At 47.6% G+C, this 23,954-nt stretch overlaps 8 protein-coding genes and 1 long non-coding RNA gene across 13 annotated transcripts; 5 read left to right on the top strand and 4 right to left on the bottom strand.

Moving 5' to 3' along the window:
- Positions 1 to 80: 80 nt before the first annotated feature.
- On the top strand, positions 81 to 1,627 carry LOC9636086 (transmembrane protein 56). The gene is made up of 6 exons (XM_024672153.1): positions 81 to 532; positions 714 to 852; positions 905 to 979; positions 1,040 to 1,161; positions 1,240 to 1,354; positions 1,496 to 1,627. The coding sequence occupies exons 1-6, from the start codon at positions 81 to 83 to the stop codon at positions 1,625 to 1,627; spliced, it is 1,035 nt and encodes a 344-aa protein (XP_024527921.1).
- On the bottom strand, positions 1,574 to 3,491 carry LOC9636085 (cytochrome b561 and DOMON domain-containing protein At5g35735). Its single transcript, XM_024672152.1, has 5 exons — positions 3,459 to 3,491; positions 3,197 to 3,371; positions 2,381 to 3,027; positions 2,077 to 2,325; positions 1,574 to 2,014 (listed from the first exon to the last, which is right to left on the bottom strand). Exons 1-5 carry the CDS (start codon positions 3,489 to 3,491, stop codon positions 1,712 to 1,714), a joined length of 1,407 nt encoding a protein of 468 aa, XP_024527920.1. The 3' UTR covers positions 1,574 to 1,711.
- LOC9636084 (NAC domain-containing protein 55) lies at positions 3,475 to 4,823 on the bottom strand. Its single transcript, XM_002967103.2, has 2 exons — positions 4,273 to 4,823; positions 3,475 to 4,208 (listed from the first exon to the last, which is right to left on the bottom strand). Exons 1-2 carry the CDS (start codon positions 4,798 to 4,800, stop codon positions 3,573 to 3,575), a joined length of 1,164 nt encoding a protein of 387 aa, XP_002967149.2. The 5' UTR covers positions 4,801 to 4,823; the 3' UTR covers positions 3,475 to 3,572.
- A 564-nt stretch (positions 4,824 to 5,387) lies between these two features.
- Positions 5,388 to 6,670, bottom strand: LOC9632589 (lipid phosphate phosphatase gamma). Of its 2 annotated transcripts, none has more exons than XM_024672018.1 (3): positions 6,554 to 6,670; positions 6,282 to 6,497; positions 5,388 to 6,226 (listed from the first exon to the last, which is right to left on the bottom strand). In XM_024672018.1, the coding sequence occupies exon 3, from the start codon at positions 6,165 to 6,167 to the stop codon at positions 5,463 to 5,465; it is 705 nt and encodes a 234-aa protein (XP_024527786.1). In that variant the 5' UTR covers positions 6,168 to 6,226; positions 6,282 to 6,497; positions 6,554 to 6,670; the 3' UTR covers positions 5,388 to 5,462. The 2 variants fall into 2 exon arrangements, with proteins under 2 accessions (XP_024527786.1, XP_002967148.2); XM_002967102.2 differs by having other exon boundaries at positions 6,332 to 6,497.
- Positions 6,671 to 6,916: 246 nt separating this feature from the next.
- LOC112345380 lies at positions 6,917 to 8,073 on the top strand. Its single transcript, XM_024672017.1, has 5 exons — positions 6,917 to 7,049; positions 7,113 to 7,262; positions 7,326 to 7,587; positions 7,651 to 7,845; positions 7,908 to 8,073. The coding sequence occupies exons 1-4, from the start codon at positions 6,938 to 6,940 to the stop codon at positions 7,829 to 7,831; spliced, it is 705 nt and encodes a 234-aa protein (XP_024527785.1). The 5' UTR covers positions 6,917 to 6,937; the 3' UTR covers positions 7,832 to 7,845; positions 7,908 to 8,073.
- A 352-nt stretch (positions 8,074 to 8,425) lies between these two features.
- On the top strand, positions 8,426 to 11,306 carry LOC9632588. Its single transcript, XR_002992026.1, has 8 exons — positions 8,426 to 8,695; positions 8,776 to 9,015; positions 9,320 to 9,656; positions 9,999 to 10,248; positions 10,308 to 10,451; positions 10,502 to 10,571; positions 10,676 to 10,782; positions 10,851 to 11,306. It is a non-coding gene; the product is annotated as an uncharacterized LOC9632588 (long non-coding RNA).
- A 639-nt stretch (positions 11,307 to 11,945) lies between these two features.
- LOC9636083 (protein CUP-SHAPED COTYLEDON 1) lies at positions 11,946 to 14,508 on the top strand. The gene is made up of 3 exons (XM_002967466.2): positions 11,946 to 12,509; positions 12,784 to 13,091; positions 13,613 to 14,508. Exons 1-3 carry the CDS (start codon positions 12,314 to 12,316, stop codon positions 14,297 to 14,299), a joined length of 1,191 nt encoding a protein of 396 aa, XP_002967512.2. The 5' UTR covers positions 11,946 to 12,313; the 3' UTR covers positions 14,300 to 14,508.
- Positions 14,509 to 14,523: 15 nt separating this feature from the next.
- On the bottom strand, positions 14,524 to 18,033 carry LOC9632587. 4 transcript variants are annotated; one of them, XM_024671916.1, is made up of 16 exons: positions 17,872 to 18,033; positions 17,696 to 17,818; positions 17,544 to 17,647; positions 17,374 to 17,489; positions 16,989 to 17,323; positions 16,868 to 16,936; positions 16,739 to 16,809; positions 16,400 to 16,687; positions 16,231 to 16,343; positions 16,071 to 16,171; positions 15,833 to 16,020; positions 15,339 to 15,766; positions 15,247 to 15,292; positions 15,075 to 15,173; positions 14,806 to 15,011; positions 14,524 to 14,740 (listed from the first exon to the last, which is right to left on the bottom strand). In XM_024671916.1, exons 1-12 carry the CDS (start codon positions 18,007 to 18,009, stop codon positions 15,496 to 15,498), a joined length of 1,917 nt encoding a protein of 638 aa, XP_024527684.1. In that variant the 5' UTR covers positions 18,010 to 18,033; the 3' UTR covers positions 14,524 to 14,740; positions 14,806 to 15,011; positions 15,075 to 15,173; positions 15,247 to 15,292; positions 15,339 to 15,495. The 4 variants fall into 4 exon arrangements, with proteins under 4 accessions (XP_024527684.1, XP_024527682.1, XP_024527683.1 ...); XM_024671914.1 differs by having other exon boundaries at positions 16,400 to 16,809; positions 16,989 to 17,240; positions 17,286 to 17,323; XM_024671915.1 differs by having other exon boundaries at positions 16,400 to 16,809; positions 17,696 to 17,734; positions 17,783 to 17,818.
- A 443-nt stretch (positions 18,034 to 18,476) lies between these two features.
- On the top strand, positions 18,477 to 20,267 carry LOC9636082 (cytochrome P450 716B1). Its single transcript, XM_002967465.2, has 3 exons — positions 18,477 to 19,528; positions 19,628 to 19,821; positions 19,879 to 20,267. Exons 1-3 carry the CDS (start codon positions 18,556 to 18,558, stop codon positions 20,170 to 20,172), a joined length of 1,461 nt encoding a protein of 486 aa, XP_002967511.1. The 5' UTR covers positions 18,477 to 18,555; the 3' UTR covers positions 20,173 to 20,267.
- Positions 20,268 to 23,954: the final 3,687 nt, after the last annotated feature.

Here is a 23,954-nt window from a genome sequence, read left to right as displayed (position 1 = left end):
CGGGCGCCAAGAGACCAGAGAAAAGCCCTATATAAAAAGAGACGCCCATTCCGTACGTTTTATTTTACGCGCTCGCGTACATGTTGACCAGTGACTCCAGAGAGGCGTTCTACTGTTTCGAACTCGCGACCTCCGTTGGCCACGGGCGGCCGTCGATCCCTTCCCGCGATCAGGAGGCACCGTCCCCACGATTCTCACAACGTTGGATTTTTATCTTCTCCTTCCTCTGTGGGTTCTCTTTCGTGACGTCGGCGATGGAGAAGGCAGTGCTTTTCCAGACCCAACTGGAGGATGTGATGGGAGATTTTGGCTACAAGAAGCCATTGCTCTGGGCCACGTCGATTCTCACTGGAATTCTCATGTCCACGCTAGTAAGTCAAACGAAAAAACCATTAAAAAAACGAAGGAATTTACCATGGATCGATCGACTTGTCGAGCAGGCATTCGAGTCGATGAAGGCTTACGGCCCGGTTCTCTTCCCAAATGCGTACACCAAGCTCTCGGACAAGGACAGGGTCGAGTGGAACAACAGGTATTCCAAGTCAATTCGGTCTGCTCGTCGTATTTAAAGTTTTGTAGGCGGGTTTATGTGAGTCGCGTCACTACATGTCAAAAACGTGGTCAGAGAACGCATAGAAAAGAAAAAAAGCTATGGATGTGAATCAGTTCACCTGTGAAGAAGATGGAGAAATCGCGGTTTGACCATAATGCAGGGCAATCTCTTTCACGCACGCCGTCGTCGCGACATTGGTGGCCGGATATCTTTTCTTCGTCTCGGACCTGTTTAGAGAAGAGGTGGCGTATGGGCCTGTTGTGTTCCGGAGCACCATCTTCACCCAGTTTTTCCTCGGGGTTCGGTACTTTATGCTGGAAAAATCTTCCATCGATCATACTGTTCTTCCAGGTCTCAAATGGATACTTTATCACGGACATGGCGATGTTGCTGAAATATTATCCGAACCTGGGAGAGATTGAGTTTGTGAGTGTACACAAAACTGAAAAAAAACAATGAAAAAAACTCACCGGTCATACGTAACAGGTTGTTCATCACGCTGTCTCCATTATCTCGCTCTTCCTGGCAGTGCATAGCGGATATGCACACATATATCTATACACGGTTCTCCTGTCCGAGAGCACGACGCCTTTTATAAACATTCGATGGTACACAAGAAATCGAATTCATGCAAGCACGACCAAAGAGATAAGTTAACAAAAAAAAGACAAACGTGGATGCAACAGGTACCTGGCAGCGGCGGACATGAAGAAAACTCGTGCTTATACAATCAATGGCATTGCACTCTTCGTGAGTTGGCTGGTAAGTTTGTCTTCCTCCTGCTACAAACAAGAAAAAAAAGTTTTAACTTATTAATTCTGGAAGACAGATCGCTCGAATTGTCCTCTTTGTTTACCTCTTTGCTCACATGTACTGGCACTATGACGAGGTATTTCGTGTTGCTTCGAAACTCCTGCATTGAAAGCTCGAACTTCTTTGCAGGTGATTGAAATAGATACCATCGGATACTATTTCATGTTTTTCTCGACGTCTGTATTTGCTGTGATGAACCTGTACTGGTTTGAGAAGATTGCCAGAGGCTTGATCAAAGTATTAAAGTCCAAGGAAACTTGAACACTGTAAACTAAAGAGAGCGCTTTCAAAGAGAAAACAAATCCATATACAAACGAAAATTCCAAACATTAGCCTGATGAAACATCAGATTTCAATACCGTCGTGTCTTCCATTCGTAGCAATAGGCTTGGCAGCTTTCTCGGCTTTCCTCCTCTTCAAGTGTACCATCCAAGTAGCGACCTCCAAAAGCAAAGAGATGACCGCGAGGACCACAAGTATACCGGTGTATGCACGACGCCACTTGTTGTGCGGTTCCAGAATATCGAGGCCTTTATAGATGTTCACGATCGCGAGGAGCAACGTCAGGTAGCCAATAGTGCGATGATAGACTTTCCAGTATGGACGTGCTTTGTGATCGAGCCCTGGCCTCAATATCAGCGACAAAACCTGAGTGACCATAGAAAAGTAATGCTCTACATCTTCAAACTGTGGAAAGCAATGTGAACTACCTGGAGCGTCCCGAAAACAAATAAAGTTATCCCGATGTTCCTATGCTTGTGATAAACTACACCGACGGAGTAGCTTCCGAGCCTAAGCCCGATAGCCCAGCCAATAACACCAAGAATGTAGCCATTAACCTGAAACGGAACGTGGAGACAAAACCATGCGCTGTCATGGAAAGGTCGCAAGTATCTAGCAAACATGGCACCGAGCGGGAGTAAAATTCCCCAGCCAATAGCATTGATAAGTCCATGAGCCTGCAAATAAAAAACTTTAGTCGAGCATGGAACAAAAAGAGAAGAGAATACATACCTCCTTAAGCTTCTGATGCAGAGGACGTGACGATAAAAGTGCTCCGGAGGTGATATCAAAAACACCTCTACCGTTCAAGTCATTCGTGCCGAGGGCGTGTTGCTGGGGACTAAAGTTGATGACACTGGATCCCCGGTTCCAAACGTGGTTGAGCCTCGTCTGATTTGGCCTGAGCTGGATCAAGGCGTAGAGCCTCATGTTTCGCTCTTGAATCACCACTGCCCGATCCAGGACGACGAGATCGATCGGGCTGCACGTAAGTGGCCTCAGCGCCTGGGTCTCTTCCGTCAACTTGTAGTCGAGCAAGTTACTCCCGTTTCCAGCTTGGAAGGCGACTAAAGCGTTGGTCCCGATCATCACTGGCCTGGCTCCAAAGTTTATGCCCCAGCCGACCCATCCGGAGGAAGAGGGCGCCACTCCGGAGAAAACCACGGCTAGCGTGTTTCCAGAAGCGTTGTACGACCACGCGAGAGAGGCCTGCTGTGACGGAAGATTGACGCACGTCGTAAAGGTCATGGAGGTCCTGTTGCTGAAAGTGAGAGACCTGGAGCACGACTGGGCCATTGAGGTGATGGCCAAGCACTCAAGAAATAATAAAATCGCCACCGCGCCTTCGCAAGACCTTTTCCATGGATCTGGCATCGTTCCTACACGAGAAAGAAAGAAGAGATTATCAGCTGCGAACAAACCCTATACCCCGCCAGGGCAATCCGATCGACGCAGCTAGAGAACGCGCTCCAGGCACAAGAACGGAGCTCTAGAGCACTGGATTACCCGCATTTTGATAGATTTCGAGCGATTGGCGCAAGAACTCACCCGGAAATGGAGGCGTTGAGCGCGCAAAAATTCGATGCGCCGCGGCAAGATCCGGCGCCGTAACGCAGCGCCTCGCGCTCACGCAAGATTCGTGAGGGAAACGCCCTTGAGCCGCCGCCTGGGAGATGCGAGGATTTGGGTTCTTCCCTTCCCGAAAGAGCGGGAGACCAACGTTCTCTTCGTGTACGTAATAAAAAATTTCGCTCGCGGTCCCACCGTACAACTAAGCTAGAAGTGGGACCAATCTGGAGCGTGAGCTTACATCACACGTGGAGAGATCTGGAGCGTCGGCCATCGCATTCAAGTTATTGACTTTGGTGCTTCTAGTAGCCGATTCATCATAACATGGCCTTGTGGCGTGGAATAATCTGGATGGCTAAAGTTGAGTATAGTTGACTACGTTGACTTGGTGATGGAAGGCGTTGTTGCCTGAGCCGGGAAACAACAGGGGTGGAGTTGGAGTTGGAGTTCTCGAGATGAAATCCTGGACGACTTGGTTTTGAGGAAATGCCAGAGCCTCGTGTTGATGCTGGAAATCTTGCTCCAAAGTACTATGGATTGGCCTCTCCTCCAAAGCGCTCGACGGCAGCGCCACTCCAGTGCTGGAACCCACTGCTGACATATCAGGCTGCGAGCTCGGATCGAGCAGCATGCTTCCAAATTGCCATGATCCTCCTCCGCTAGTCGATCGATTCCCAGGGAACATCACGCTTTGCTGCTGCTTGTTCCGCATCATCTCCAAGGAAAGGCTCAAGATTTGCGATGCCGAGCTCTCCTGACCGCCGGAGAGCAGCGCCTGGACAAAAGGGTCACTGCTGGTGCTCGCTGCGAGCCTCCTCACACTCGAATTGTCGTGCTGCTCATCCATCCCAATCTCCGGGAGAGACGCCAGCATATCCTCCTCCACCGTGCTCCCATTGCCCGTCCTTCTCGACTCACTCTTAATCACGCTCGCCCTGCTGTACGCTTTCGCCTTCTTTTTGTAAATTCGGCACAGCACCCAGTCGTCCAGCTGAAAAAACATGGAAGTCAAACATAGTCAAAAACAGTCAATATCTAGTCAGCGGCTTTCAAACCCGCAGTGATCCTCGCTTCCTGGCGAAGAGAGCCTTGTTGTTTGGATCCACGAGACGGTACTCGTGCATTATCCAGTTGGACTTGGCGCCCTTTGGAGCTCGTCCTTTGTAAAAGACGAGCGCCTTCTTCACTCCAATCTTCCTGCCGTCGGCGGAGCTGTGGATCATCTTGTCCGTGCCAGTGGCTTTCCAGTAGCCGGACGCGGCCGCCCTGTTGGGACGAACTCCATTGGGGTACTTTCGGTCCCTGGGGCTGAAGAAATACCACTCCTTTTCTCCAAAGCTTGCCTGCTGGGGAAGCTCCCACGGATCAAACTTGTACAAGTCCACCTCGGTGACGATGGGAAGCGGCTTGAAGCTGTGCGACGCGAGCTTCCTGGAGAGGTAGTGGACGACGAGCTCCTCGTCCGTGGGGTGGAATCGAAATCCCGGCGGCAATTGCAGCTGATCGGAGGAGCCGGAAGCTTGATCGGAGCTTAGATGCTGCTGGTTTTGCTCTCCAGTGCTGCAGTGCTGATCCAGCTCCATTGCGTTGAATTTGAGGAAATCCACGCACTAAAATCCAAGGCCAGTACTACGCGCTAGAAGTTTCGCCATGCCCGATCAGGAGGTACACCCTGCTGAAGAGACAGACAAAGTGTCCTCAAACTTACCCAAACAAGTCACGCAAAAAAGCCCACACTGCGTACGTAGATTCCACCGCATATCCCACTTCCAGGCGTCCGCGTGCCTAGTTTCAAATCCCCTTCCATGGCCCCATTTTCTCAACAACACAACACACAAACATACAAAAGAGTGCTATGAATCGACAGCTTCTTTTGTATCGCGACAAATCACACCATCACTTTGGAAAAGAATCTTCTTCTTTTTTTTCTGTTTTTTTTTTTTTTTTTGAGCCTTCTTGCCCATGGAATATATTCCATGGATGATGGATGGATCGTATGGTTTTTGATAGATGTATCATAGCCGTCACGTAATGAGGGCCGGGGTGGCGTACGGAGGTGGGCTTCTTGTCCTTGTGGCCCAGAAGGTTTGATCGATTCGTCACAGCATTTGGCATGCCGTACAAGAAAGAGAGCACACACTTAACACTCCCAAGTTTAGGTCAGAGAATATTTCCATAGGTTTCCAGTTAAGTTATTCATTTCAGCTGAACCCTAGAAATTTCTAGGGCCCATTAACACTAAAAGTTAGTCAATGGAGACTTTGCTCCTCGGAGGAGCAACGAGCTTGCTGGATCCATCGGCGGTGGCCCCGCCCCTGCGAGCTCTCCGCGAGTTCTCATACTCAAACTTGAGAACGTTTTGAATGTGGCCGCTGTCCTTGATGTAGAAGGCGCGAGCGATCCTCGTCTCCTCAATCACTGGGAAGAGCGGCACCATCAATCTGTAAACCACGAAGTACCACAAGCTGCCCATCACCAGGCCAGCTCCGGCCCCGGCGAAAACCTGTGACACTGTGTGGTAGCCGAGGTAGATCCTCGAGTACATTGTGAGCACCGCGAAAGGCCACGGGAGTAGCACCACCATCGCCCTTCTCAGCGAGCCGTGGAAGGACCACCTGAACAGCGCCGACAAGCTGATGAATGTGGAGAAGAAGGACATGTACTGCGAGTGACTGGAAGGCCAACCGTGGGAGTCGCACATCTCGAGCAGCTCGCAAGTCAGTGGCCTGGCCTGCTTCACCTCCTCCTTGATCTTCTCGTTGCAAAACTCGGACATGATGAGCCCAGCGGCGAAGAACATCGCCAGGAGCTCTCTCCGGAAGATGAAGTGGGAGATGAATCCCGCTGAGATGAGAATGGGCAGTAGCGAGGCCCACGCCATTATATGCCCAATATCGTCGCCAACCTCGTACCTGACATGGGTCACTGACACTGCCTTGAGAGACGCCATTGCTGTAGCTTGGTCGATCCAAACAAGCCCTCTCCTTCGCCCTCCAAAAGTTGTGAGACCTAGAAACAGAGCGAAGAACATATAAGGCTTTAGAAAACTTTGCAAGGAATTGACCACTTATTGCTCCCGGGAAGTTTAGATATGCGTTGCTGCTCTGGCCTTACCACGAGATCCTTTTGCCACGCGGAGTGAACTGTGGCAGCTTCCAAGCTCAACGTGTGTCCTCAAATTAAACTTAAACGATCACTGTAGGCCTAAGGTTCCATCGCTTTCATTTGGAAATGTAATGCATCGAAAGACTCGGCAGTAAGAGCAAAGCGTAGCTCCAACCTGTGCGTCGATTCATCGCTCAGCAAAAGAGGGCAAAATTCTATTCTCGCACTCACAGCTTTGCAGGAAGGGCAGCGGCGGTAGAATCGGCTCTTCCTCACTTGGACGTTCGTCTTCTGGCCATTGCAGAAGCTACAGATCGTCCAGCCGCGGCCGTCGCAAGCATCGCAAGGAAGATTCACCTCTGGGAAGACCTGATTCTGGAAATTTCGGGCGAGAAAGCAAGAGAAATTCCAGCGCGCATACCTGTGGCGATGGGGCGCCGGCGGCAGCGGCTGCTCTAGGAGATCGAAATCTTCTTCTGGGGATGGAATCCTCGTCAGCGGCGGGAGAGCGCCATAGCCAGGACTTAACAAGCAATGCCATTTTTCCTTTCTTTGTAACCACCCAATATAGAAACTAGTTTAGGGCTTCGCTAGGGTTTAGGGCTTGATGAGAAAATGCGAGGACTAGCGCTGTGGAAGCGATTGCAGGGGGCGCGGGCGATTTCCACGCGATCGATCCTGCTCGATGAGGCGCCGGGGGCGAGCGATCTAGCTGCGGTCGAGAAAGGTGAGCGTTTCTATGCATGTTGCGCCGGGAATTCTGGAATATTGATTGAAAGAATGGATCCAGCGTCTGCCAAGCTCAAACGGAAGAAGCCGAAGAAGCTGCTGAAGTTTGGCCTGGATGAATCCAACGCGGGAGAATTGCAACGCGTCCATAGTGCACGCAGAGAGATTGATAAGTGGCTCGAGCATCCAACGTTCTTCAATATGATAGCGAGTAAGCTACATTCTTCGATCTTTATGTTTTCGCTCGAGTTTCTGATTCTAAATTCTCTTGCAGAGGATGATGTTTCACTGAGGCCGGACGAAAAGAAGGAAAAACCACGATCGACTCCAATAGGCAAAGGCCCTGTTCTAACGTGGGAGACTTGCATAGTTTTTCCATACGATGGCACTTCATGGCATCCTCTCAATCGCAAGGTGAAGTTGAAAGTTCGTGTCAGCGACTTTCGTCTCAAGCCAATGCAACGGAGGCGCCTACTTGACTTGGTCGATCGCCGATACGAGCCAGCATTTGACGAGCTCACCATCACTTGTGACAGGTATGTTTCTGATCTATGAGTTCTCGGTTTTCTGTTTTCCTGAAACCTGTTTTCGCGATGCAGGTTTGAGAAACGCGAAGACAATCGCAAAGAGGCTCTGAGGCTTTTGTATGCTCTTTTGGAAGAAGCTACAAATCCAATCGCGGCAGTTTTAGCGAATAGCGGGGGACCTGGAGAAACGGAAGGGGAAGATGCCTCCTCGGATCAATCAAAAGAAGAGACCAGCGCGAATGATCCTGCCTAGATACTCGACAAATGGTGGGTATCTCCAGCGTGATATACCTTAAACATCACCATTGAATCATTCGCTTTCATTGCAGCTCCGGACACCATCAATATCACGGTCGCAGTTTTGTGGACGTGGCCTGAGACTTCGATTTGCGTGTCAAAAAGAGTGGTATGTATATTGCAAGTTGTCTCCAGGGAGGATACTCGAAATGTATTTTTTTGGAAACTGACTCGGTCAAGCATTTCTGCGTTGCATGATTGGGGCGTGGTGTGTCTCAGCCTTTTGTTGTCAAATCCTGGCTTTTTCAGAGGGCTCTGCATGTGATGACCTGAGTAGAAATGCGATTCTGTGCGGCTGGGTGTTTCTTGCTGGTCAAGGTCGTGTTTGAAAGGTTAATGCAGGAGCTACGCTTTGCGATCATGTTAATCACCTCCCTCGGAATCACGATGGGAACTTGAGAAGAAGTTGCTTCTCACTAATCCAGTAGAAACTTCGTGCGTCTGAAGTTCACGGAAGACTGGTCGACTTTCTTCCGTCAGTCAAGCCAGGTAATGTGAGAAACGTCCTTTTTTGTTTCACTCTTCTTTTTTTGTTTCTGCTGCCCTTATCTCCTCGACTGCTATCTTGTGCAGCACCAGCACGCCGTCTAAGTGGACAAAGAGCTGTTTCATACAACACTGACGCAGAGCTATTTCGGAGCTAGATCGGTTAAAGTGCGTGAGGGCGACTGGCTTCCAGAGGACCAAATGCTTTGCACCATTCGTTTGCTGGTGTTGCTGATCCAGCCAGTCTCCAGGTACTTAGTTTTGCGCGCTGCTTCTCGCCGTGGCCTTTGAACAGGTGAAGAGACGAAGAAAATTCCACGCTCGGCTCTCTCAGGTACTTCACGCTTTTGTGCCATGACAGGATAGAACTAATCCAGCGTGTCTTCGTTCTTCTTCTTCTTTTCCACTTCGCAGAGAACGAACGAAACTCTTGCCTGCCAACGAGAGAAGATTGGAAGCTTCTTTCCAGCGGCCATGCACGCAGTGTGGTGCATCAACCAGCGTAGAAACTTTGACAAAGGAGGATATGAGGGACACGTGTCGGCACCACGTGTCCCATGGAATTGTGCGTGCCGGCCCCCGTCAAATGATTGGCGGCCACGTGGGCCCCACAAACGCCGTTGATTCTCCGTACACAGCTTCTCTCCCCTTCGGGTACGCGCTCTCCCTCGCTCGCTCTCTCTCTCTCTTTCGGTGTTCTATCTCTTTCGGCAACGTAGGCAGTGACTGCATTGCATGGCTTTCATAAATTTTCCTTTCTTTTTGCTTCTTTGTTTTTTTGTTTCATTCATCATTCCTTATCTTCTTTTTGTTCTTTCTTAGAAGAGTTTCTAGAGTTTATTCCCTTCTTTTCTCATTTCTCATTCCTTATCTTCTTTTTGTTTTTTTAAGAAGATTTTTCCCTATTCGTTGATGCTTTTCTCATTCCTTTTTTCTTCTATTTTGTTTGTTTTTGCAGAGTTTCTAGAGACGTGTAGTGAAAGAAACATTTTTGGTTACTTGATCTCGATCCCTGACTGCGATATGTGTTGCGTAATAATTCCACCGGCTGGACTGTAAGCATCCATCGGGCGCAGGCGGCTGTCGACTTCATTTAAGATGTCGAGCGGTGCGTTGTTGCTTTCGCTCTACCTGGACCACTGCGGGGTATCAAAGTTTGTTACTGTCTTCCTTTGCTCTCGGGGCCGAGCGAGTCCCGTACAGGTCGATTTTGCTGACCCCTTTGTTTCCGTTCGGATTAGACACCTGTGCCGTTTGGACGTGGGATGTGTTTCAGTGGAAAACTGCGAACTCAGGTATTTCTTTCCGTTTTTACGCGAGAGTTTTTTAATTGTCCATGTTTTTTCTTTTTCAACTTTCATGCCATGTTCATGGCATACGGTATCGAGCTCACAGAGATGCCGTTATCCCAAAGCTTTTGTGGACAGCTTTTCTCTACACCTCACTTTCAACGCTTTGCTTCCAGCATTAGAGTATTGCATCTGGCTCATTCTACAGGCTGCTGGAAGTTCATCGAACTCCAATCCAATCATACGTGCCAGTAGAGGCTTTTTTTGCAAGCTTTCCCTTTGCATGCATGTCTGTAAGCATTTAGATATCCAGGATCTAGATGCTCTAAGCTTCGCTGTCCTATACAGAAACCTTGTTTGTATGCGGGTTTGCGAGACTTCGAAGTCACATTTCCATCGCCCCACATGAAAGGTGTCCGTCTTTGAAGATCTTTGCTACGTTCATGTTGTGCTCGCCAAGCAATGATCTTTACTCATAGAGACGAAATCTCACTTGTGTTATGTTGTAGCTCATGCTGATGCGAACCAGTCGACATATGCGAGGACGAGTTCCCTACATGATTCAGAGGGGACCCTCGCCGGGTGGTAGACTTCCTCGGTACGTATCTCTTTTAATCTTCCCTTGTGTCAGTAACTTCTCGTGGCTTTTTTTCTTAGAGCTATAGAAAAACCAAGGCGAGACAGCAGCCGATGAGCGGCAGAGTTGACAAACAACTCGCACAGCTAGCAAACGAGTGGCCATTCTTCTGCCAAAATTCCAGAGAGCCAATGATTAATATCAACCCCATGGAAAAACTAGAGGTAATGTTCTCCATGAAGCAACTCCATTATTTTTTTTGTTTTCTTGGCAGGGAGAGAGAATGCAAAGGAGGTAGAGTGGATAAAACCGCGGTACCTGTAATGTATTTTAATCTGCACGAGGTAGAGCACTCCCGAGCAATGAATGCACCCGATCTTTGTCCCCTCCTTTCCTTCCACGAGCTTTGGAGTTGCACTGATTTATCTATCCATCTTTTTTCTCGCAGACAGCAGTGTGCGCGAGGGGTGCGATCCGATTCGATTGTGGGATGGAAGTTGGAGTAGCGGATACCATTCTTTGTGACGGCGATCCCATAAACAAAACGCGAAAACCGTAAGTTTTTTCGTGGCTTTTTTGTATTTAAAAAGGTGGAGCTGTTGCTTGCTTCTCACACAACACAGGGCTCCGAGATGAGAGGCGGGTCCGGATGAGGGGCCGGGACGTTGTCCTCTTCAAACTCCCCCTACATTCCTGGCCGAGAAGCAGGGCATCGTTCGTTTTCGTTTTGTGACAACTTGTTCCTTGTTCCTTGCCGCGGCCCGGAAGAATAAACAAAGGCGGTGAGTGTGTGGATATATCGATATCGGAAGAAACAACGAAAGAAAAGAATGAAAAGGTGACGGGGGGTATGCGTGGAAAAGAACGTTAAGAAATTCCAAGCTCCCATGCATGTTGTTTGTCTCTGGTTTTTAGGAGCTGGAGCAACAGTCGGATAACAAAACGCCCCAATCGCCTTGTTTATAGAATGACAAGCCTGAAAGAGAAGCCTGAAAGAGCTTGAATTGGAATTGGCCAGACAAATCCTTCTTTATCTTTGTTTTTCCCAAGCTTTTAATCTACAAAAGCAAATGGTGCTGGTTGGCCAGGGTGCGAAGAAGAAATAGGCGAGTAGTGTATTGACTTGTGGCAATGCAAACACTGGAGTTTTGGAGCACAAAAGCGGAGATGTAGCAGTAGGTCTTGTTGGATCAAACGAGGGACACGAGCCCAACCGCGACCAGACACTCTAAAACTCCTGGGAAGAACGCTTTGAATGTGGGCCATCCCATGCCATGGCCCCATGCATGAGCATCGCCGCCGGGCAATGGTCCCATGCATGTATCCGGTCATCACACCATCATCATCATGACCATCATCATCTTTTTACGCATCCATTTGGAGTGGCAACAATGAATTACTCTTTCCCAGACAATTGGAATGAACAATCACCAAGCACTGCTCCCAATTTCTTTCTAGTTCTAACTAATACCATTAACACAGAATTAAAATTATTGACAAGCAGATAGTAAAATAACTGGAATTTTTTGAGCAACGTACGGCAGGGGGTGAAGTGTGCGTACGAAAGTGTGAACGAGGCCCCAATTCCGCGCCGTAAGGCCTGTTGACGACGATGCGGACACGTGTTTCCATCCTGCGGCGGGCGGAATGGGCTTGCGCGTGCCTTGACATGCTTCTCGTTCCTCTCACTTTCTTATATTTAACACTTCTCCATCCATTTGAGCTTTGGTCGTGCATTCATTCCTTCACTCGTCATAGAGAGGTGGGAGTGAGCGGAGAGAGGCACTCGATCTTTGATTCCAATCCATATTTCAAGGCAGAAAGAAAGGAAAAGGCGAGAGATTTTCCTTGGAAATTTCCGGTTGCAAATTTCATAGCTGTGATCATGGCTTCTTCATTCATAGGTGTGAGCTTGGTATCATCTTAGGCGCATCAAATTGGTGTGAGAGCCTCCATATACTGTGTAGTTTGTAGAGACTCTCTATAGAATTGATAGATCTCTCCTCTCACCCCTCTTCAACTCTACACACACTCTCTCTCTCTCTCGCTTGGAAGATTTTCGTTTTCTTGTGGATCAAGCTAAGCTATGGAGGGAGGCGGTGTTAATTCCAGTAGCTCCTCCCGGAGGAACGAGCCTTTGCTTCCTCCAGGCTTTCGATTCCACCCCACGGACGAGGAGCTCATCGACTGCTACTTGATCAAGAAGGTGGAGAATAACAAGTTTAGCGTTCGTGCCATCCAAGACGTGGATCTAAACAAGAACGAACCATGGGAGCTGCCAGGTAAGAACACTTCCAAGCTCTCCATTCATTCGCATTTGATTCATTCTTCTTGGGAAGAAGTGGGAGTTCGTTCCTCTTTTCATGCTTCTTTCTCGAGTTTTCGTGCCGTGTTGAAAAATTGGAGCGACGCGCTTCTCGTGATAGAGGGTCTTGGAATTTCTCCTGTTCTTGCGATTCTATGCATCGTTTCTCATAATCTTGGCTAGATGCTATCTATTTCTTGGAGTCCGTGAGCACTACTAACACTTTCGTTTTTGGCTCTTGCTCCACACAGACAAGGCCAAGATGGGTGAGAAGGAATGGTACTTCTTCACGCTGCGGGACCGAAAGTATCCTACGGGAATGCGCACAAACCGAGCCACCGAGGCCGGATACTGGAAAGCCACTGGCAAAGACCGCGATATCACACGAACTTCCGCCAATTCCACCACCAATTCCTCCTCAAACACACTCGTTGGCGCCAAGAAAACGCTCGTCTTCTACCGAGGGAGAGCTCCCAAGGGCGTCAAGACCAACTGGATCATGCACGAGTACAGGCTCGAGGGCGAGGCGGCCTTCCTCCACAACTCAAGAACATCCAAGGTGATCACTTTGCTCACTCAAATCCTTCATTTTCTCTTCCATAGATTGCAGTGCTTGCGGTGGCTAGATTTCTTGTGCTCAGGGCATAGATTTCCATCTCCTGGATTTTCTTCTCCCTTTTCCTACTGCAGCGAGAGGAGGAATGTTTTACTTTTTGTGTGGGATCGTCTTTTTGTTTTTTTGGCCGCTCTCTTTCTTGTTGTTGCTCCATCCAGTAGCGTAGCACTCGACTCTCTCTTTTTGTAGGCCCTGATGATGGGAGTCATGGACAGACACACATAGAGACAGCACACGGGGCGACAAAACAAGGCCTTTAAAGGGAAAAAACTAAGAACATCACTCCAGGAGGAGAGAGAGGGGATAATTAATTCTCTCTCTCTCCCTCCACACTCAATCGTGGATCCAATTCGTGCTCTCGATTTGATTGCTTGTCTGATTTATGGCATGATTTCCAAGAAGCATTCTTTCCATTCGATCGACCGGGAGACTGACAGTCCGAAGTTAAATTTTTTTCCTTGCAGGACTCGGAGTGGGTCGTGTGCCGGATCTTCCAGAAGAGCCCCGGGGGAAAGAAAGGCTTGATCTCGTACAAGGAGTCTCGCATCGCCCCCACCACCGCCACCACCGCCACCACCTCCACCACCAGCAAATCCAACCTCGGACTGTGCGAGCACTCGGACGAGCACTCGTCACTCCCGCCCCTGCTCGAGTCCCCACATCTCGACTCCTCGTGCATGCCCGCGCTCGACGCCGCCGACTCTTCCACCCAAGCCTTCCAAGTTCTCGGCAAGAGCATGGTCGACTTCGCGAGGTTCCCGTTGCCTTCCTCTTTCGACCACCACACCGGCTTTGGCTTCTTCGACGAGGGAGTGATGAAGCAGGCCAAGATGGAGCCTCTCACTTGCTCGCTTCTCGGCCTGGAACAACAAAACCACCACCAACACCAACAGTTAGAACAGCAAAATCATCGCCATCACTACAACAGCATTGCTAGCTTCAACCTTCACGACGAGCATACCTCTTCCTCCAACCCCTCGTCGACTCTACGACGGGAAAACTCTTGGATGAACGATGCCACCGCTCCTTACAGCTTCGATCACTCCACCGTTGCCACTCCCAACGCATCACTCTACCGTGCTGCGGCCGCTGCCGCCGCCGCCGCCGCTGGCTCCTCGGCAGTCGATCTCGAGTCGCTCTGGACGTATTGATCTTGGTTTCGTCGCTTTCTTCCTGCAAAGAAGTGGTACACCATTCGAAAGTAAATACTGTTCGTTTCTAGCAAGTAATGTAGTGTCTGATCTGATATGAACCTTGTGTATATGCTGGTGAAGAGAGTCTCATCTCGTCTCCGCTCGTTGTAAATATGAAGCAGCGTGTATAGAGAGGACAACGTTTGGTTGTCACTTCCGTACCAAGAGCCACCTCACATTCGGGCTGGAACTTGGAAGTTTTGGTTCCTTTCGGTTCCTCCTCTTCCGTGCATTCGCGAAACTTGCAAGCTCTGCGGCGCTTGACGCTCCCCAGATTGAAAGCTCGCTTCTCCAATCCAGCAAAAGCCAGCAAAAGTCTCTACCAGCTGGCTAGCTACGTATGGCTCTCAAGAACATGTTCTTGTTTCTCCGGATATCATGTACCCGTCTGAATCAAAACTGCAATATAAAAAGGGAAAGGAGGCGCTTTAGTTAGCTCATCACGGAGTGTTGAAGTTTCAAACCTGCAAGTAGTGTTCCCTCGCCATTGTCTATGTGCAGCGAAGCACCTTCTCTTACGGATTAAAATAATACCAGTCATCCTCCCGCAGGCGCTTAAGACTAAGACGTTACGGAACAGCTCCCCTTGTAAAATGAAGTGCCCACCGAACTTTGTCGTTTGTCTGTGCTGGAGATTATCTTGTGTCACAGCTGATCATCACCGCATCATCTGTAAACTCCCACGTTTTCCAAGGATCAAATCGCAAAGATAATCAATCATATTCACCAATACCTCCTGCTTATGTGAGAGACCCGTGCTCACAACTTGTGCTTAGACCGGAGACAACCACCGTTCTTTACTCGCCAAGGAGATGAATGATGCACACAGGAACTGAAAAAATCCATCCACAAGTCAAGGCGAGATGAGAGAGATGGTGATGGTTCGATCAACGAGTGAAAAGTACCTTGTATATTCAGGCCCGAATAGTCTGTTCCTGTACCCGGCGAGTTCTAGATAGAAGGTGGTCAATCACCATCAATCGAATACGAGAAGTACCTGAAGAAGAGCCAAGGTTGCACAAGTAAAAATCATCCACTGTCGCACTCTAAACTCCCTCTCGATGTTTCCACTCGTGTTAAGCTCAAAACTGTGCAAGCGCCTGTGATTAAATATGATACATACACGCACCTGTGAGTGTGAATAAAAGTGTATGTCATGATACAACCGAAGCATCTCTAAAGCTCGCGAGAATCTTGCTTCTCAGGATCTTTGCCATTTCCACCACGCTCATGGAGGACGTTGACGCGAATGGTTTTCTACCAGACTTTGAAACGCAGCATTGTGAGCCGAGGGCGACTAGCCTGTTGGTCACACTCAAGCTTCGGGTTGCCGCTTCGGGAGTTTTTGTTAAAAGCGAAGTCGCTGTTGCTGCATGAGAGCCGAGCTGAAAAAGCAGAGCCACTGCTTCCGGCAGCAAAGGTGACCTGCGCAGTATGGTTCCATGGAATGGTTGTGAATGACTGATTAAAACAAAAACACCATTGGAGTACCTGTCGCTGGTGTTGGAACCATTTTTCTTCATTTCCTCGTATCTAAGCTCCAAGTCCAGAAAGGAAATAAGATCTCTCGCCACGTTTGAAACAGCACCGTCTTCTTGAACCAGAGCCAGAACACGTTCTTGTTTAGCTGACATGAGAAACGCTATCGAGAGCAGGGTGGACTTCCGCAGCCAATAGTCCTGGCAAGTATCTAAGGTTTAGAGAAATGCGGCACGTTGATAGCTCTCACCTGAACGGGATCTTCATCTTGTGTTAGGCATGCACACAAGTCCTTGAAAATGCTTGCAAGTTGCCCTGCAGGACTACAAATGATTTCCAAAATCCTAGGACCTGCAATGCAGAGTGTAAGTTGAGATACAATGACTAGCGATGCAAACGACAGACCTTACAATTGATAAGAAGATGTACAATTCGCACAGCCTGAAGTTGCACAGCTGAAGAAACAGCAACGCTTTTCTTAAGCAACAAAATTATTCCGGCTTCAAGGAGGACAGTTCCAACCCTGTTGAACGAACAATACAGAAGTAAAGAAAAAACAGTATCAAGGTGCTTTCGTACCGTGATCTTTCATGCGTAGGATTTGTATGGATGACAAATGAGACAACAAGCGACAGTGCTTCCTGCTTCACTCCTGTATCAGCATGGCTTTGGGCTAGTTGCAGCGTCGAATTTAAAAATCGAAGCGCTGTCCCTTCATCCGTCGGAATTCCTCTTCTCACGTCTTCATTTGAGCTCGCCGAAGTTTTCAGGTTGCTCGTAACTCTCGGAGAGGAGAAAACGTGACCACAGAGATCATCTTTATGCCACCCATTGCCTTCTGTTTGACAGCTTTCTAAATAAGATTGCCTGAACAAACAGCTCAATACACATGATCCAAAGAGGAAATAGAAAGAGCACCTATAGAAAATACTCCATGTGTTCCCTACCAGGCATTGAAATACACGCAAGGCACTTCGTACTATCAACGTCTGCCAAAAGAGAAGAAAACAAACAATAAAACCAAAGCATAGTGGACAAAATACTCACATTTTGTGAGCTTAAATAACTAGATAGCGGGGTAATTAACGTATGTGCGGAGCGGAGCCCCTGTATGACCTGTGCATCCAAGCGCGATGTAATGAATCACGAGAAGAAATGTTCAACTCACCTGCTTGAGCGCCTCACACAGGTTTCCGGCACAAGTTCCTGACGCTTGAACGCTTGCCTGTGACCTGAGCGAGTGTTCCATCTCTGTATCTTCAGACCGGAGAAGGGCATATAAGTCCCTCTCACACGATGTAAATATTCTTGTAAGAAGTTCGCTTCCAGCTTCTCTGGGTTTTATGCGCCATATGCTGTGGAGTTTTTGCAAGACATCGGAGGAGTCTGCATAAGAAAACGGAACCGGTTCGCGACCTGCCTGCATCAGATTCACAGGTGAGGGTGAATGAAAATCTTCGCAGACCTGAGAAGCATCAGCACCACTTTTCACGGTATCGCCAGCTGAAAGTGGAAGTTGAGAGTATAGAAAAGAAGCCGATGGTAAACCATACCAGAACTGTCATCAATGTTTGTAACCCCTGGCTTTGATGAATCCACGGCCTTGAAAGATGCAACCTGACAAGCCAGGATTTCTCGCTTTCGTTTCTCCCCAACTGCAGCATCGGACCTGAAAGTTTCAGTAAGGAATGTTTCCATTTCAGCAAATAAGTATAGAGCGTACTGTTTCTTGAGTGCACAGATTTCTCGTTGCATGACTTCTATTGCCTCTTGCAAGTGCTCCTCCTTCTGTAAGCTCTGACGTTTTGCTTCCAAAATCTCTTGATCCTACATTGCTCCAGTGTTTCTTAGTATCTTTTCTCAGCGAGATACTACCTTGAGCCGAAGCTCTGCGGAAAGACGCTCGATTTCTTGCTGCAGCCCATCAAAAATTTCTTGAGAAAAAATTTCAAGTCCCTTCACCTGAGCAGCATCCAAGTTCTGGTTCGCATTTTGCAGCTGCGTAGGAAAGTAGCGAGCTTGGATCACGAAGGTCAAGGCAGAGAACTTACCTGTGGGCAGGACACTTCCATCCCTAAGGCGCCAACGTCCCATTCGTCGAGTTCTGACAAATGCGCGGCTGGTGCTGCTCGCTGCTGGCGCTGGCTCGCCTTCACTGCAGAGGCCTCCAGGCGATCGATCTCCAGCATCGTTGCCAAGTCCCACTCGTCGTCCTCGATCATCTCGAAAAACCTAAAATCTACTTAGTTCTAGGGTTTTAACATTAAAGAAACCTTTCACATGCCCAATGGATTTGAGTATGTGCATTTAAACAACCTATGCTATCTATGGTCTCCTCTTTACGATCACAATAATACAAATCAACCACCAACGACTTTAATCAAAGATCGTTGGTCAAATGATAGGTAGGCGAGCACAGGAGCGAGGAGCTGCGGTTTGACTAGGAGGGTGGAAGAGCGAGGAGTGGAGAATAGACCGTGGAGAGTGGAGTGTGGAGCTTTAGAGCTTGGTTTGGAGTTGAGAGGTAGGAGAAAGATTACCTTGCATGGAGCATGGTGCAAGGTGGGGCATGGAGCGGCTAGATGAGCAAAGGTGACTAACTTACATTTTTTGGATTGGCGCTAAGAGAGTTGATAGATAAATTGCACCACATATCCGCTTCTTCTGAGTTGTTGACTAAATAAGGGTATATCCTGATAATGTAGAATCCGAAGGGGGCAACAGCAATAGACCAAATGATGATAGTAGTGTTCTTTCTCGTCTCCACAGCGCTCCTCATCCTCACCAGATCTCTTCTTCAATTCCTCCGGAACAGCAGCAGCAACAGCAGCAGCAGCAGCAAGGGGCGCGTCCCTCCTGGGAGTCTGGGAGTCCCTGTGATTGGCGACTCTCTGAATTTTGTGAAAGCGCTCAAGCGCAATGATCCGTGGCGCTTTTACGGCGAGAAGCGGGCCAAGTACGGCCCGGTTTTCAAGATGTCGCTGCTCGGCTCCCCTGTTGTCATCCTGCCCGCCCCAGCAGGTCACAAATTACTGTTCGGCAGCGAGGAGAAACTGATGGTCAATAGCTGGCCTGTGGGATTCAAACGCCTTCTGGGTCCTGGTTCCCTCACTAGCCTGACGGGTGAGGATTTCAAGCGGATGAAGAAGGTGTTCATGTCGTTCCTCAAGCCGGAAGCCCTACAGAGGTATGTTCCGAGGGTGAGCCAGTTGAGCTTGAAGCACTTGGAAGATCATTGGGAAGCTTACGCTGGTGAAGAATTTGCGATCTATCCTGCTGTCAAGAGCTTCATATTCTCTGTGGCCTGTAGCTCGTTCATGAGTCTGGAGACGGAGGAGGAGCAGCTTGAGCTAGAGGAGCCGTTTGCGATCTGGACCAAAGGACTACTCCAGCTGCCTGTGAACATTCCAGGGACTTTGTTTCACAAGGCTCTGAAAAGGCGAGAGGTTATCCATGACCTTCTGGGCCGGTTGATTTCTAAGAGGAGGCAGGAGTTCCTGCAAGGCAGGGCATCTGAATCCAGTGATATGCTCTCGGTGATGTTGTCTTACCGGAATGAAGATGGAAAGCCCGCTTGCACCGATGCTGAGATCAAAGACAATCTGCTGCTGCTCCTCTTCGCTGCACATGACACCAGCTCTTCAACTCTCACCCTGTCATTGAAGTTCCTGGCTGAGAATCCCTACTGGAGGAACCAGGTTCTTCAAGGTAAGCAGCCGAACTTGATCTTATAGAAGCTGCGGATCATCCTCATGATCAATGATATTCCTGCGATGGCTTTTAATACTGAATGCTGCACTTGTGCAGAAAATCTGGCAATCTCGCAGGAGAAGAGTGGTCAGGACGGCTACAGCCTGGAATGGGATGATCTTCGAGGAATGAAGGTGAGCTGGAGAGTCTTGCAAGAGACTTTGAGGTTGCAACCTCCAGCACTAAGTGGATATAGAGAGGTTATCCAAGACTTCGAGTTTGGCGATTATCTGATCCCCAAAGGCTGGAAGGTAGGGGCTATATCCCGTCTTGATCTTATTTCAGCTTCATCGGTTGTTCTGTTACAGGCTTGCTGGACGGTGGTGTCTCACAGGTTGCCTGAGTTCTTCCCGGATCCAGAAAAATTCGATCCAAGCCGCTTCGAAGGCGACGGCCCAACTCCATACACATATGTTCCATTCGGAGGAGGTCCTCGCATGTGTCCGGGCAACGAATACGCCAAGATGGTGATGTTGGTGCTGCTGCATCATCTGGTTCTGAGGTTCGACTGGCAGCTGGCCGATCCTGACGAAGGGGTTACAATGGATCCCATGCCAATGCCACAAAATGGACTGAATGTCAAACTTCACAAGCGAACCTGATTAAAGAAGTTGACTGTAGAATCTTCCAGATGATTAAAATTTGAATCTGTAAGTTTCACAATCAGTACTCAGCCAAATGCTAACAATTGAATTGACATTAGTGTTGAGTTCAACAGTGAAACTACCAAGCCTGGTTGCAATGATTGTTCATTCCTTTGCTAGGAACCCTGTGAAGGTGATAGCACTCACCAATACTATAAAAGAGGAAATTTTTATTTATTGTCTTCTGTTTCTAGTCTAGTAGTGCTAGACTAAAATGAGTGGGAAAATACTAACCATATAAAATTTTTAGACTAAGAAAAAAGAATCTTATTAAAAAATAAATATAACAATATAGAAAATAACAAACAAGATGATTTTATTAGAGAAAACAAAATTAATTGATGAATTTTTAAAATTTTTAAAATTTTTAAAATTTGGTAACAATCATATTCACTCATATGAGTGAATTCATCTAAGTAACAATCCGATGGTTACCAAAATCCCACTATACTAATATTAATATATGGCATCAAAACCATACATTTGGACCTTATATCTTCTATTTATTTAAGTTATTACAATTTTAAAAAATCATCAATTAATTTTGTTCTCTCTAATAAAATCATCTTGTTTGTTATTTTCTATATTGTTATATTTATTTTTTAATAAGATTCTTTTTTCTTAGTCTAAAAATTTTATATGGTTAGTATTTTCCCACTCATTTTAGTCTAGCACTACTAGACTAGAAACAGAAGACAATAAATAAAAATTTCCTCTTTTATAGTATTGGTGAGTGCTATCACCTTCACAAGGTTCCTAGCAAAGGAATGAACAGTCATTGCAACCAGGCTTGGTAGTATCACTGTTGAACTCAACACTAATGTCAATTCAATTGTTAGCATTTGGCTGAGTACTGATTGTGAAATTTACAAATTCACGGTGGTTTATATTGGTAATCAAGGTTCACTTAGCACTAATTCATCTAGTATTTACATTTCAAACTCATTTTTATAACAAGAGGTCTCTTATTATTCTCTTTGTATTAGTTGATATAGACTTGAATTCTGCTTGGCCTATTGCCATATGCTGCCATTTATAGTTGCATTGTATAGAGGAGCCAATTTTCATTCTGTATGGGAACGGGCATACACATATATGTGCATAGGATGAAGCAAACCTAGTGATGCGTGTGGGTAGTTTCGAGTTTGAGCTGCAGTTATTGCAAGTGGTGCCGAGTCAAGCTTTTGACCTCATCCTTAATATAGATTGGTTGCTATGCAATCATACTAAGTGTGACTTTGAGAGTTCTCCCTCTTGTCTCATACTTCCTTATATTTTTTCTATTCCTCTCACTTTTGTTCTTTTTCGTCCTTATGCTTCTACTTCTATTTCCATCACTTTTGTTTCCCCATTACTTCTTTTTATGTTTCCATTTTGTTCCTTTGTTCCCTCTTCCAATCCTTTTTACAATCTCTGTGTCGCAATTGTGGAATGACTCAAGAAGGAGTAATCTATAGGCTAATCTCAAGAAGGCTAATCTCTTTGACTTTAATCTGTCGTCTATAGCTAAAATTGCAACATTTCAACTGGGGATACTTGTCTAATCAAGTGTAAGTGAAAGATTTTTCCATTTTACTTTAGTCACTTAACTACATCTCCGACCACTTGGAGGAGTCTCACTCACAACCTCCATAAGTTTTATTTCGGACTTGGGCTTGCTAGCCCCTAGAATGGCATCCCCACCACTCAACCTTTGCACTTGGTCTAAGTGCCCCACGTGTCCGATCCCATGACTGACACCCCAAGGTACCACTAACATATCAGCCCGTTATGCTAAAGCCATGCCCATTCACCTTGGTCACACTGGTGGTTTAACACCACCTGCATCACAGTCCCGTTTCTCAAAGACTGGGCCATCCATCCACGAGTGATCATTCCAGATCCACTCTTGAGCATCCTTAGGATGCCCACAGACATGGGGAATAGCCTTTCCCAATATCCCTTTGTCAGTTCCTACCAAGTCCCTTTCCCGTCCATGGCCATGTTCACCAACACTGCTACTAAATCAAGGCCCGCAGGCCCGGCCACTAAGTCCCATTGTCCTTTGGGACTTCCTCACCATGTGACCGTATCCGTAGTCATTACACTAGAGGACTGCTCCTCCTCCTTTCCCCCATTTGGGACTTCGGGACAACATTTCGGAACACCATGGCCCTACACGAGCCCTGTGGGTACTCTCCCCACCTTCCGCCTTTAGGTGCTCTAGCCATGGGCTTAGAGCGAGGTTCTGTTAAGCCACACTAGGTATCCAAGTAGGTAGTGCCACCCACACTTGGACTGGGAGCATCGGCCAGTCGATCTCCCGGGGGAACTAGAGCCAGCTCTTGAACACTTCACCAAGCTACCCCGCTTATCGGTCTATATTCACTCTAATTTTGGACTTCCCAGTGGTCAATTCATCACCCAACACTGGGTCTGGCCTTCCTGGGCCAAATTGGCCTTTCCTGGCCAAACTGGCTCCACTGCAATCCTCCCCCTTACTATACTTTTGGAGCTCACCAAACCCCCCAGGGTCTGGGAGACGAACGTTTTGGGCTTTCACCCTCTCAGACTCGGACTCGGACTCGGACTCGGACTCGGCCTCGGCCTCGGTCTCGGTCCCGATCTCGGTCTCGGTCTCGGTCTTGGTCTCGGTCTCGGTCTCGGTCCCGGTCTCGGTCTCGACCTCAGACTCCATCTCAGGTCCTTCTCGGACTCCATCTCGGATTCCATCTCGGGTCCATCTCGGACTCCATCTCGGTCCATCTTGGACTCCATCTCAGACTCCGTCTCAGTCCACCTTGGACTTCGTCTCGGACTCCATCTCGGACTCCGTCTCGGTCCATCTCGGACTCCATCTCGGACTCCGTCTCAGTCCACCTCGGACTCTATCTCGGACTCCATCTTGGACTCCATCTCGGACTCCATCTCGGACTCCATCTCGGACTCCGTCTCGGTCCACCTCGGACTCCATCTCAGACACTTCCACGTGTCATGTGTTGGTCCTTTTTGGGTCCCTTTTTGGAGCCTTGCTTATTGGTTGCCTCGTGCTTGCTCCTCGAGCACTTTGTTGGGAGTTCCACTCCCACTCTCGACCTTCCAAGTCGGAGCTTTTAGTCCAAACGTGTTACGCTCGTTTGGCTTTCGCTTCGGCCACTACCACGTGGAGCCCTTCCGGCTCCACTTTGGGGGCCTAGGGATTTTGTGTCTCACATCAAGGTTTCTGTTTGACATTAGTCACTAAAGAAAATCAAGATTTTACTCATAAACATTAAGGAAATGTTAGAGAAGGGTGTTATTCGAAAGTCTCAGAGTCCTTGGGCATATGAACTTCATCTTATGATGAAGCCTAATAAAAGTATTTGCTTATGCATTAACTATTATTTATTAAACAAAGTGACTATCCTAGATATGTACCCTTTTCCTCACATTATTGATCTTCTAAATTGTTTAAGGAGAAGTTGTTGATTCACTATGTTAAATCTTGCTTCTAGGTACTGGTAAGTGTTGATGGTTGAGAAAAATGTTCATAATATTGTTTTTCGTACACCATTTAGTTTTTACGAGTTCTAATACCATTTAGTTTAACCAATGTTTCAACAACTTTTTAACAGATGATAGACAAAGTTTTTTGCAATAGCTAAAGGTGACTAATGGCTTTATCAATGATGTCTTCATCCATTTAGAGGGGACATGAGAAGAGCACATTTATGATATTTGTAAACTATTAAATCAGTTGCAAAACATTGATTTAAAGCTAA

Source organism: Selaginella moellendorffii, unplaced genomic scaffold (genome assembly GCF_000143415.4).
Source record: "Selaginella moellendorffii unplaced genomic scaffold, v1.0 SELMOscaffold_8, whole genome shotgun sequence".
Taxonomy (NCBI): domain Eukaryota; kingdom Viridiplantae; phylum Streptophyta; class Lycopodiopsida; order Selaginellales; family Selaginellaceae; genus Selaginella; species Selaginella moellendorffii.
This window is presented reverse-complemented; position numbering and strand designations above follow the sequence as displayed.

Excerpts from the sequence above, each read along its gene's own strand:
- LOC9636086 (XM_024672153.1), top strand. The coding sequence starts at position 81 with ATGTTGACCAGTGACTCCAGAGAGGCGTTCTACTGTTTCGAACTCGCG. Across the intron at positions 533-713 it reads AGGGTCGAGTGGAACAACAG|GGCAATCTCTTTCACGCACG; the intron begins GTATTCCAAGTC and ends ACCATAATGCAG. Across the intron at positions 1,162-1,239 it reads CCTTTTATAAACATTCGATG|GTACCTGGCAGCGGCGGACA; the intron begins GTACACAAGAAA and ends TGGATGCAACAG.
- LOC9636085 (XM_024672152.1), bottom strand. The coding sequence starts at position 3,491 with ATGGCCGACGCTCCAGATCTCTCCACGTGTGAT. Across the intron at positions 3,028-3,196 it reads CTCAACGCCTCCATTTCCGG|GAACGATGCCAGATCCATGG; the intron begins GTGAGTTCTTGC and ends TTTCTCGTGTAG. Across the intron at positions 2,015-2,076 it reads TTGTTTTCGGGACGCTCCAG|GTTTTGTCGCTGATATTGAG; the intron begins GTAGTTCACATT and ends ATGGTCACTCAG.
- LOC9636084 (XM_002967103.2), bottom strand. The coding sequence starts at position 4,800 with ATGGAGCTGGATCAGCACTGCAGCACTGGAGAGCAAAACCAGCAGCAT. Across the intron at positions 4,209-4,272 it reads GGAAGCGAGGATCACTGCGG|CTGGACGACTGGGTGCTGTG; the intron begins GTTTGAAAGCCG and ends ATGTTTTTTCAG.
- LOC9632589 (XM_024672018.1), bottom strand. The coding sequence starts at position 6,167 with ATGGCGTCTCTCAAGGCAGTGTCAGTGACCCATGTCAGGTACGAGGTT.
- LOC112345380 (XM_024672017.1), top strand. The coding sequence starts at position 6,938 with ATGCGAGGACTAGCGCTGTGGAAGCGATTGCAGGGGGCGCGGGCGATT. Across the intron at positions 7,050-7,112 it reads TCTAGCTGCGGTCGAGAAAG|CGTCTGCCAAGCTCAAACGG; the intron begins GTGAGCGTTTCT and ends GAATGGATCCAG. Across the intron at positions 7,588-7,650 it reads CTCACCATCACTTGTGACAG|GTTTGAGAAACGCGAAGACA; the intron begins GTATGTTTCTGA and ends TTCGCGATGCAG.
- LOC9636083 (XM_002967466.2), top strand. The coding sequence starts at position 12,314 with ATGGAGGGAGGCGGTGTTAATTCCAGTAGCTCCTCCCGGAGGAACGAG. Across the intron at positions 12,510-12,783 it reads CGAACCATGGGAGCTGCCAG|ACAAGGCCAAGATGGGTGAG; the intron begins GTAAGAACACTT and ends TGCTCCACACAG. Across the intron at positions 13,092-13,612 it reads ACAACTCAAGAACATCCAAG|GACTCGGAGTGGGTCGTGTG; the intron begins GTGATCACTTTG and ends TTTTCCTTGCAG.
- LOC9632587 (XM_024671913.1), bottom strand. The coding sequence starts at position 18,009 with ATGCTGGAGATCGATCGCCTGGAGGCCTCTGCAGTGAAGGCGAGCCAG. Across the intron at positions 16,172-16,230 it reads TGTACATCTTCTTATCAATT|GTCCTAGGATTTTGGAAATC; the intron begins GTAAGGTCTGTC and ends TCTGCATTGCAG. Across the intron at positions 16,021-16,070 it reads AAGATGAAGATCCCGTTCAG|GACTATTGGCTGCGGAAGTC; the intron begins GTGAGAGCTATC and ends GATACTTGCCAG.
- LOC9636082 (XM_002967465.2), top strand. The coding sequence starts at position 18,556 with ATGATGATAGTAGTGTTCTTTCTCGTCTCCACAGCGCTCCTCATCCTC. Across the intron at positions 19,529-19,627 it reads GAGGAACCAGGTTCTTCAAG|AAAATCTGGCAATCTCGCAG; the intron begins GTAAGCAGCCGA and ends GCACTTGTGCAG. Across the intron at positions 19,822-19,878 it reads TGATCCCCAAAGGCTGGAAG|GCTTGCTGGACGGTGGTGTC; the intron begins GTAGGGGCTATA and ends GTTCTGTTACAG.